General features: G+C 35.7%; 1 protein-coding gene across 1 annotated transcript in view; it reads left to right on the top strand.

The window, feature by feature from the left end:
- The window catches only part of Polr2B (RNA polymerase II subunit RpII140), a 103,136-nt gene that overhangs the window by 22,096 nt on the left and 68,764 nt on the right, over positions 1-12,276 (top strand). Inside the window, exon 4 of the mRNA XM_089106315.1 lies at positions 10,338-10,542. Within this exon, the coding sequence (XP_088962441.1) occupies positions 10,338-10,542 (205 nt within the window). The remainder of the gene's footprint in view (positions 1-10,337; positions 10,543-12,276) is intronic.

Raw genomic sequence — 12,276 nt, 5'->3', positions numbered from 1 at the left:
CAAAACTAAAAAAAAACAGATCTATTTATATTTGTAAAAATACTTCAACTGTAGTACCATTCAATGGTAAGGTTGCTTTGTTGGATAGAAGTAAAAAAAAAAATGCCATTCAATTCCCTTTTTGCAAATATACTAATTCTTTGCAAATATACTAATCACTGCTATTGTAATCTAATCCCGAATAATGTATGAAGCAACAAAGAAAAAAAAAGATAAATGAAAAATAAAATCAAATAGGCAAGAAAAACGAGGGTAGTGTCAGCCAGTGGAAAAATATGAACCAATAATAAGCAGATATTTCGACAAGGACCTCTGCCAAGTTGACATTTTTATTATCTTTGAAAAAATTAGTAAAGTGAAGGATAAAAGTGAAATAAATACAAAAATAAGCAGAAAGGAAAATGTAATCTGCAAGCATTTTAATAGTGGTTTCTGCAAGTTCTGCAAACAATGCAAGTTTCTGCATATTTGTAGCCAGTTTATTTCGGGAGTTTGTGCGTCTCATAAGTGTATTTTTGACCATGTTGATCTTTGTTCGGTTTTATCTTGTTTTGATAATTCGTGTACTTTTGCTCATGCCTCTCCTGTATTGGAGCGAAGGTTTAAAAACCCAACGTTTTTTTGAGCGACGCCTAAATTTTTCGCGACCCCCCCCCCCCTCCCCTTGTTCGTGTTCCATTCGACTTTCAGTCTTATCCCCCTGCATACCCGTTACAGAGCAGTATTCCACAGGAATCCATCCCTCGAAACAATCCTCCGCCCAAATTACTTACACGGGCCCAGTCAGTCCAACCCCCACAATCCCTTTACTCAATTTGGATCAGCCCCCAACCCCCCCCCCCCCCTCACTCACATTCCTCCCAAAAATCCAATTCCTTTCGACTCCTTTTGTCTCCGTACGTCCAAAAAGTTACCAGCCGGTTACCAGCTGGCTCCCCTCTCAGACACCCTCCACCGTACTTCCCTCCCTCAGCATCATCTTGCCCCCTCCAACCCCAATATAAAGAACACTCCCAATTTGACTTATTCCCAGATCACCAGGAAACCTTTCTCCCTTCCCTTGCACTTTACCCCCCTGGCTACCCTACCAGTATGACTCTGGTTTGAGAGTAAGCAGGCAGAACGATCCACAGGTAACACATCCATGCAGAGTTTCTAAAACTTCAAATAGTCAGACGAATTCCACCGTAGTTCCATCCCAACTTAATAATATTCCCATAATTTGTCCGCTGTCCTCCTTTTCTCTCAAGCCCAGTCCATTCCTGCCTTTCAATAGTGCCTCAAAACCACACCCTGACCCACCTCATCCTTCTCATAAAGTTCAACCCCACCTAACTCCATCCTAAATTGAAAAAAAATCCCACTACCGAAATAGGTATAAATTTCAAACTTTCATGCATACAAATGCTGAGAGCCTGAATTTCGATAAAATTAAAGAACTCGAGGGTCTCTCTGAAATTCGTAAAATTAATATTATTGCTGTGACAGAGGTTCAGTCCCAGAACCCAGATTTCCTAAAAATTAGCAATTATACTCAGTTTATAAAACTTCGCCCTCCCGATCACCCTCTCGGGAAAAAAGGGGGTGGTATATTATTTTTTGTCCGAGATAACCTCCAACCTAAACTCATCCCCACCCCCAACTTATCAGATTATGATGAAATTCTATGGCTGAGCCTTCGACCGAAACTACTTCCCCGCCCTTTCAATTTAATTGTAACCGCCGTCTTTTATCATTCCCCTAACCAAAGTGTTGACCAGAAACGCAAATTTATACAACAATTTCTTATAAGTTCTGACTTTGTGTTATCAAAGTATCCGAACGCTGGTATTTGCTTACTTGGCGATGCGAATGACCTGAGGATAGACTCTATCTGCACCTCTCTTAATATTAAACAACTGGTTAAAATATCTACAACAAAATGTAACACCTCTCTGGATGTTATTTGTTCAAACATGAGTAAGTATTACAACTCCCCGCAAGCACTGCCACCACTAGGAGGCAGTTACCACTATTGTCTTCTTTCTTCTCCTTCCTCAGCCATTGAACATTCCTTTACTACCTCCATTGGGGTTTGCCGTCCCCTCAGTGACACAGGCCTTTTTTCTTTTGGATCATGGCTGACCAGTGAAGTTGGTCAGACCTTTATAATTCTAATAACCTTGATGACAAAATTTTGATTTTTCACAAAAAAACTAATTGATTCCTACTCATTATGTTTCCCAGAAAAAAAAAATCAGAAAGTGCTCCAGTGATAAACCTCACATAAATAATCACATAAAAATATTAATCCGCACGAAAATAAGCTTATTTAAGAGGGGTAATTTAGCTGAAGCAAATAAGTTAAGAAAGGATTTAAAAAGTCAAATTAGAAAAGCTGCCCGAGCCTATTATAAAAATAAAAATAAATACTTGTGCCATGATAAACCAAAGAACTGGTACTCTGAAATAAAAAAACTTACCAGCAAGAGTCAAAAATAACTAAATTTTAATATAAATGAGCCTCCAAAGACCACAGCTAATAACCTCAATAAGTTTCTGGCTTCTATTGTCCAGAGTCTCCCAGCACTATCTTACGAATTTCCAGATATTCCTGTTCCTTTTTCACTCCCACATATTTCTCCACTTGATGTTGTAAAAAAAATTTAAAAACTAAAACGATCAAGCATTTTTTCTTTAGATTTTCTTGTTTCTCCGATTAAAGCTTTCAGCGGTTACCTCTCAAACCCCTATCCACCCTGTTTAGTGGAATTAACGGATCTGGAAAGTTCCCTTAATATTGGAAACAAGGCTTTTTTACCACAATCATAAAGAAAAATGGAAAGCCTGGCTTTGATGGCATTCTTCCTATTAACCTCACCTCGATTTTTTCAAAATTGTATGAAAGTTTTCTCGCAGACTGGCTTAAGATGAAAGTCCTCACACTCATTGATCTTAGACAGTTTGGTAATCTCAAATCCACGTCAACATCTCATTACCTGATCCATCTTGTTGATACCATGGGTAAATTACTCGAAAAACCTAACACTTGGCTTAATCTGATTTCTATTGATCTTCAAAAAGCTTTCGATTTGATTAACCACAATTTACTCATAGATAAACTTATAAATGAATTCCACATTGAAAATTTCCTTGTTAAGCTCGTTACCTCTTTTCTTTCTAATAGATCTCAAGCAGCTAAATATCTAAATTGTTTATCAGATCATCCCCCCATATTTAATGGCATTCCTCAGGGGACTATTCTAGGCCCTCTCCTTTTTCACTTATGATTAATAGCCTTTCAACCCTTTATGACAATAGATGGAAATTTGTCGATGACTTGACAGTTTTAGAGATATGTCATAAAAACATCTTTAGCAACCCAATGGGTATACTCCAAGATATTGCCTGTCAGGCCTCTTCCCTTGACATGACTGTTAACCCTTCTAAATCCGCAATAGTTTCAGTAGGTTTCCTTAAATCCCCTCCCCTTTTTCTTGCTCCTATACCTCCTGAAACCTCTGTCACATCTCTTAAACTCCTTGGTGTTACAATTACTTCTAATTTGAAATGGGATGCCCATATAAATAATATCCTACGATAAGCAAACTCCTCGCTTTCCCTCCTTAAACTTTTAAATAAATTCAGTTGCCCCGAATCACATTTACTACAAGTATACATTTCTTTTGTGCGTCCCATATTAGAGTACGCTTGTCCTGTGTGGCACCCTGGCCTCTCTAATGAAGCAACACGAAAAATTGAAAATGTCCAAAAGAGAGCTCTAAGAATTATTTTTAAAGAGGGCATGATACCATATTTGCATTTGGTAAATATTTCAAACCTAGAGACCCTCGAGAGACGAAGAAATAATTTGTGCCTCCGTTTTGGTAAGTTGGCACTTTTGAACCCCCGTACTGCGTCCCTTTTCCCTGATTACCATGTACCTGATAGAAATCGTCCTCCACAAACTGTGTCTCAGCCTATCCCCACCATATCTCACATTCTTTGTACTACCTTGTGGTATAAGAAATCTTTTATCCCTTTTTTTACTGACATAATAAATAGTGGTTAATTTGTACATAAATTTTGTCTTTTCTCTTATATAATAAAAGAAACAGCTCGTTTTTCTTTATACTCTTTTTTTTTCCCCTATTCTATTTTCACTTTGTTTTTTAAACATTGGTCAATGTATGTATTATTTATTTTTTCAGTTTTATCAGTTTTTATTTTTTTAAATAGTTGCAATTTTGCTGTTTTTAATATAAGTGACATAGCAATAATATAACATTCAAATATCTATTTATTTATTTATTTTTATTTTTTTTTTGCATTGGTCGCCAATTTTTTAGTTGTTGTGCTTTTGTTATGATTTTTTTGCTTGTTTGTTTTTTTTGTGGACTTCGAAATTCGAATTCGGCCCTTCAGGGCTTGTGATAGAAATTTCTCGAAATTTCTGTGATAGAAGTTTCCTTAAATCATGACCCCTGATATCGTCTCATATACCAGGGCTCCATTTTTTGTTTCTTTCAAGTGAACATTTGAGAGAGCGAGAGAATCCTTTATTAAATCGCGTTATAAGCTCTCAATAAGAGATGACCCATTACCCAAGAGATGGTAGTCCCCTGGTTTCTGGTAGTCCCCTTTTGGTTTCTTTTATTTTTCTGGTGATTTGGTTGGTACATTAATCCCCCTCGGGTAAGGCACAAGAATTATATGACTATATTAGCACGATTTTTTTTTTCACCAATCACGTGGATTCCCTTCTTCAAAACCCAAAACCAGGTTCCGATGGCTATACAACTCATCATCGCAATCGTTCAACATTCGAGACATGTTGGATAGGAGTAGAGCCTGTAGACAAGCTGTTCTGTAGCTGCAGTGGACATTGGCCAGAGGTGAAGATTAAAATATTATTGGAGATTTTGAAGTTGCTGTTTTGTGTTTTTTTCGATGCCGACCAGTATAGCACGTGGGTGGCCATTAATCATATGTAGGTGGAAGGATTTGGAAGGTGTTGGACCCCTGGATCTAATTATCAGATAAATGTCGCACTTCTTTTTATAAATTGAATAAAAAAAAACAAGTTTTTTTTTTTACTGAAAGTAAGGAGCGACGTTAAAACTTAAAACGAGCAGAAATTATTCCGTATATGCAAAAGGCTGTCCCCTCCTCAACGCCTCGCTCTTTACGCTAAAGTTTTTTACTGTTTAAAAATAGAGTTGGGGGAAGTCAAACTTTAGCGTAACGCGCGAGGCGTTGAGGAGGGGAGAGCCCCTTTCCTATGCGGAATAGTTTTTGTTCGTTTTAAGTTTTAACGTCGCTCATTACTATCAGTTAAAAAAACTTGTTTTTTTTTTATTGAATCACACTTTAGATCCATATTTCCAGATTACGGCTCTGGTCTGTTAAGATCTGTTTTCGGTCTGAGTGATCTGTTCTCGTCGAGGGTTTTATTAAGAAATGGAATAAAACAACGTCTTTGATTCTTTTGAAGCTCACAGCTAAAGGTCTTTTGGCCAAGAGGAAACATAACTTTGGGGGCAAAATTGAAAATATGTTCTGAAAGGGCCGAAGTAAAATCTTCAGACTTAGAATCTTGCTTTAAAGCCGAAGAAATAAAATCAAATTTACGCTAGATATTAACGAGAAGTTTTCGTATCTTGGAATTTTTCTGTTGGTTTTTAGTGGTAGATGATTGAAAAAGCTGGATATAAACAAAATTTTGATTGGATGTGTTTGGGGAAAAGGTGGGCGTGAGAGGGCGGTTAGTTGCCCTCAAATCACTTTTGACTATTAAAAAGGGCACTAGCCCTTTGAATTTCCTATCAAATGAGCCCTTTTCTAATATTAATTTACTATAAATTGGGCTTATGGAAATATCTTCTGTATGTCTATTTATTGCAAAATCTCTATTTATATATTTTTTAATCAAAAAACGATTTATTTCTTTCTTTCTTGCCTCATACGTCATGTATACCCAGTGTGGTCTTAGAACGTATTTATCCTGAATAATGCAAATAATTCAGTTGAAGGAATCAGCATTCGATTCTTAGATGCCCTAGTGACAAACAGTTGTGGTTCTGGTCTCTCCTGTGCATGGGGAAAAATCTTGATTAACCCCCCTCCTGTGTCCCAAAAATTTTCAAGGCTAAATTTTAACAAAATATTCATTTATTTAAATTTGACTTTTCTTACTTTATATGGAAAAGACATAGGAAAAATAAAAATTTCGGATTCAATTTCTTATTCTTATTCTTACTGCCAACCGCGCCCTCCACTTTATTTTAATAAAAATTAAAATTAAAAATTATAAAATGATTATAAATGTTAGAATATTTGTTTGAAATTTTAGGTCTCTAAAATTTTTGCACCTGGGGTAAGTGCTCCCTCTGTTCTCCTTAGAACTTCCTTTGGTGACAAATAAATTTTGGGATTTTTTTGTGCGTGTGTGTGTGGGTAGTTTTTTGGCAAGAAAAAGAAATTTTTGCCTTGAAAGACCTTTTTTTGGATAGACAGGCTTCAGCTGTCTAACAAAGACAAGCTTTGGCTATATTTTTGTCAAATTTATTCTTTTTTTTTGTCTTGTATCAGTGACTTTCTGACAAGTATCGTAGTTGCAGCGGGATGGACAAAAATATTTTAAAATAGGAATTTCTTAATTCAATTGAAATTGCTGATTTGCCACTCTATGACTTAAAATTGAAGAATTCCACGATAACTTGGTGATTTAGCTTTTAGATATTTCAATAGGTATATACAAATAGAACCTGTCTGGTTGTTGGTGAGTTTTGTTGTTTTCTTTGACGTCATGCAAAATTATAAAAAATATCCTTTGTCTAAGTTGCTGAAGCAAAAGGCACAGAAAAAATGTCTGAAGTAAAGATGAGCAAAAATGAAGCACAGCGGGATCTGCTGTTACGAGAGATGTGACAACAAGCTGTGACAACACAAATGAAATTGATGGACAACGAAATCTGGTTAAAACGATAGATTTCAAAGTCTACTGTTAAAAGACAAGCAACAGCAAGGATCACGTCGAATTGTAAATGAGATCTTCAGTTAGGAGAGAAGCAACAGCCAGCAGCCATACGATATCCAGGAGAAGAAAAATCGTATAAAATGTAAGATAGTATAGAAGAATAAACAGGGAGGATGAATTAAATACATGCCTTAATTTCTTAAGTCTATTTAAGTTGCTGATTTGCCACCTCATGACTTAAATTTAAAGAATAAAACAATAATTATGTTAAAGTGTAATATCACATTGTATCCTTTCAGCTAAAAAAATCATACGCTTTAATTTAATATATATATAATGCATATACATCTACATTTTAAAGTACACACTTTTAACAGAGGTCTTGCATTGGTCTCTAGAGTCACAGTGGTTCCTAAAATAGTAGATGTTTTCTAAGAAAGCATACACCAAGTCTCTCCAATTCAGACAGTGTCAAGTCAGACAGATGCAGCAGATATTACGTTCAGCAAAACCACACCTGATACTGAAGAAACTGAATACTGAAGTATTACCACGGAGTGCATTGAATTCGAATCCTTCAGCGCCGAAGGAGAGTCCTTTCTCCACTGTGCTGTGGTAACTTGTACTATAAATGTACCATTCAGTTTGTGGTGTTTAACATGTTATAATATATAACAAATTATCCCATACAATTGTGGAACAATTAAATTTTTCATCTCCTCTATTATTTTAAGACTAAATGTTATAAAAAAAAAAATTGGTATGCAAAAATGAAGCGCGATGAGTTCTGCAGCTAGAATAAATAATGAAAAAAAAAACATTCTGGATTGCCAACAAAACCATGGTTGCTGCTGTAGCTGCCACTTAGTTAAAAGCGAAGCAAACTCAGCCCATAGTAACCAAAAGTAAAAAAAAAAAAAATGTATTTTGAAAAAAACTGCCGAATGAGAAAAAATTGCCATCTGACACTGATTCGGTTCGCCTCTTACTGGGATGCAGCAGCTACCGCAATCATGATTCTAACCTATGATTATGGTGACATTCAAATTTATTTAGAGGTAGGCCCATAAAACGGAAATTTACAAGTGTTATAAATGATAATTCGTTGGAAGAAAAAGCAGTTTTTGTCCCACCACCTGAATAATTAACAAATCAACATGGAACATCATGTAAGACTAGACCAATAAGGGCAGCTAGAGCAAAGACCATTGACAAATTGTGAAGTAATGAAAACCCAAATTGAAGAAGAAAGAAAAATGCGAGAAGACTTGCAACAACAAGGATCAAAACGAATTAAAAAAGAAAATCTCTAAACGAGCAATATTTGTGTATGTATGTATGTATGAATTCTTTCTCAAAAGCCTCAACTTCTTCATCAGTTTTGAGGAGTCCAGTGCATACACTTGGATGACCGAAATGACCTGTACTTTTGCTCGATTTCGATTCATCATGAGACGCTGTGAGATTTTTTTACTATGGGTGCGCACTTTGCTTTACGCTTCAAAAGAATGACAATGCCCTGTCGGTGCCTGCCATCCAATCCACTAGAGTATGAGAGCGTAATATCGCTACAACGTTCTTCGCCTGAGTTGGGTAGGTGAGTCTCTGAGTGCATTATGAGGTCCCATCTGTATCTGCTAGTTGTTTGACCATTCTAGTTTCCAAGGTTTTGCCAAAGTCTTTACATTTGAAAACCCGTAAAATGTTTAATGTTTTTGTAATGTAAAATATTTTTTTAAACCTCTACGTCACAGTCATTATCAATAGGAGTCGTCAAAAACTACTGAGATCTTATATCTTCGTCGGAAGTCGTCAGATCGTCTGTTTTTTCAACCGCTGTAACATTATCATTCTTTATTTCATATTGGATTCACTCGGTCATCTCGGACGCGTTAGCGCGGTTTCGTCTCTTTATTCAGCTGATCCAATATATTTTTGAAGAAGGGGGTTTCATGGCTGTTTAAGTACAAGATTGAGCCACTCCTCTCCGTCCTTTGCAGCTAACCGTTTGCCTCCATCTTGAGAGTGCTTTGCCCTTTCAGTTTTCTGCTAGCTAACAAGTTAACCCATAGCTGAGACTAGGGCTTGATCATGTTAGGACTTATTCAAGCGCCAGTCGGCCCGGCACAGAATCACTGATGTGATGAAATCACTGATGTTCTTCCTTAACCGTGTTTTAGCCCTTTAGCTAGGGTCCCAAATTATATTTCAGGACCCAGACAAATTGCCCTACCCTTCCTTCGATATTTCTCTCGAAGGAGTCCCCCATTTCCGGGTACTTTCTCCTGCCCATCACCATGGGGACGCGCTGAACTGCCTTGGGGAGGCTCTCACTGTGAACGTGACTCGGTGAAACAGAAAAATTAGAAATTTTAATTAAATGAAAAGGTTAATTATAGTAATTAAGGTGAAACCGAATCCACTTTTAATGAAATCCACTTTTCAATTCGTGCATCAGACCTGTCATGGAAGATGCATGTCCTCTCTTCGCTGGTGCACCAAAAAACCACATCGCTCTACTCCAAAATAATCATTCTTTAACCTTTTAATTCTATCTATTACACTATCAATCACCATTGTTCTAAATGAAGGACTCCTTGAAATAATCCTGATAAATAGGAACGCTCGAATTAAGACCATTTTCTGGTTTAACAGTTACAATTTAACAATTAAAATGTTGGAACAAGGTAGAACTTATGCTTAATTGTTTGCTGAAATTAAGGAGATTTCAAAGGCCAGAGAAAAACGGGGAAGAATTCAAAGTACTGGTTCCATCGTACCACCGAATATGGTATTTCGTACCACCGTTGTATACAGTAGACAGGGTTGCCACCATGACCTGGAAGAATTTACTAAATCGGAGAGGAAAAATTTACTAGATCGCATCTGTTTTTACTAAATGCTCAAAAAAATTTTTGTAGACTGTAGAGATCTACAGTGATTTAACTATTGAGAGGGTGGTTGTCTGTCCAACTACTTGGTCTCTTGCCCTTCTTACCAATATCATTAGTTAAGGCGTACCAATAAACTTTGTGTCAAATATCCCCCATTTGAACAGAAATACGGAATGTATTTTACCGACTAGAAGATCATTTTTACCGTCTAATTTAGGTGGTATTGCCTTTAAAATTGCTTCCTTTTTTACCAACAGAGACTGATCTTCTTTAATTAATTTTACGTAAAGTATTTGATCTGTCTGTTTACCTTATAAAAAAAAGACTTGAGCCTTTTTTGTAATGGAATTTTTGTCTCTTATATAAGAGAGTTTTATGCTTTAGTGCTGGCATGCTCATTATTTTTTTTTTCAGCAGTTGGTTTTCCCTGATTTTGTTTTGTGTCAATGTTTTGTGTTTAATTGTTAATTTTTTTTTTTATTCAGACAAAATACACTGTCAAATTCGAGCAAATTTACCTTTCGAAACCCACCCATTGGGAAAAAGACGGCACAGCGACTCCCGTGATGCCTAATGAAGCTCGCTTGAGGAATCTCACCTATTCAGCACCTTTGTATGTCGACATTGTGAAGACGATTATTCGTGATGGCGAAGATCCAGTTGTACATGAGCACCAAAAAACCTTTATTGGTATGTTTACTTTTAATTGCATTCTCGTTAGTGAACAAGTCATATATGTTCATGTGTGTTTATATGATTGTTGATTTGTTAGTATTACGAGTATTACGGTGACATCTATATTTTGATCTCATTTAGACGATCAGTTGTGAGGGGGAGGATCCAGTTATTAATGATACCTGGAAAACTTCATGTTTACTTTTATTTATTTTTTTCTAAATTATGGTTATCTTTCGCTTTAAGGGGGCATGTGTTCCCTAGATTTTTTGCCCCCCAGATTTTAAGAATGTCCTTTGGGGGGCTAAGCTTTTGGATAGCAAAAATTGCATAAGCGTCACTTCATGTTATTAGTACTGTCATTGTCCTTATTGATTCTGTTTTTTTCGGAAAGTGGATATGATACTGCTGGAACTGTTATTTCTACATTTAAATATTCTAAGGGGGTATGTGTCCCCTAGATTTTAAAAATGCCTTTTGGAGGGATAAATGTTAAGATAGCAAAAATTGCATAAGCATCACTTCATTTTATTAGTACTGTCATTGTCCTTATTGATTCTGTTCTTTTGGAAAGTGGATATGATACTGCTGGAATTGTTGTTTCTACATTGAAATATTCAGTTCTTTTACCGGCGTTATGTAGGAGAATATATGCTGACAAAGACTTTTATCAACTGCATTTATGGGGAATGCTATTAGAAATAATAAGTTGTGGACATATCATCATGGTCCATGATTAAAACTTTTGAATTTTTGCGCTGGTTTTTGCATTCTTAGTCGAGAAATTTGCTCTCGACCAAGATTCTATTTTTGACTATCAAAGTAGCAATCCAATTTAGAATTGTAAAAGAAAACCTAACTCAGTAGCCACGGAAAACGTAATATTAAAAATCTGAGTTTTAAATCGAAAATTTTGATCACTGTGGAAAAAGGCCCGGTAGTGAAATCCCTATCTCTGGTTAATATCTATCTCTGTAATAATTTCAATCCATAATCTGAGGTCTCTTTTTTTTTGGGTGGGGAGAAAGATCAAGTAGATAAAAATGAGTAGTATTCATATCTTAATTTCTTTTTATTCTAAATAGAAATGGGTTTTAAATTTTCATATTTTTAAATAATCAAATATTGCGCCTAAATAAGATGCCTCGATCCGATTTTCGATTGTCAAATTGGAATAAAAATTCAAAGAATAAATTTTTTTTTCTTTGAAAACATTTTTTATTCATTTTTGGTATACATTTTGTGTTCTAAAAGATAAAGCTTTCTTTCAAAGAAATTATAATTTCTTACTTTTTACTTTTTCTACGTTTCTGATTTTTTACTTTTTTCTAGTTTTGCCTTTTATATTCGGTGTAATTTTTCTTGATCAGATTTTGATTAGAAATCCGACTTTTAATTTGTATTCACAGTTCGTCACGCATTTTGATCCACAATCCAATTCTCGTTTGGATTGTAAAATTCACAATTTTGGTGATCGGTTTTGGATTGTCAGGGTTTACTAAAAATTCAGAAGCATAAGGCATTTAGTTATTTTGTGTGGCTCCAGAAAATCTTCTTTCAACGAAAGCTTACAACTCTTTTTTTCTAATTCTGTCTTTAATATCTGATGTGGAGTTATAAATTTCCAAATTTTCAACTAATCAAATATCATGCCAAAATAAAATTCTACTACAATATCCGATTGGGGGAATTTCATGCAATTTTGATTGTAAAATTTACTTTTCTTTTCACAATTCCTAAATTCAAAGC

Source organism: Artemia sp. Qi Xiang Cuo, chromosome 20 (assembly GCF_049724085.1).
Source record: "Artemia sp. Qi Xiang Cuo chromosome 20, ASM4972408v1, whole genome shotgun sequence".
NCBI lineage: Eukaryota > Metazoa > Arthropoda > Branchiopoda > Anostraca > Artemiidae > Artemia > Artemia sp. Qi Xiang Cuo.
The sequence above is the reverse complement of the archived record's forward strand: the minus strand, read 5'-3'. Positions and strand labels throughout refer to the sequence as shown.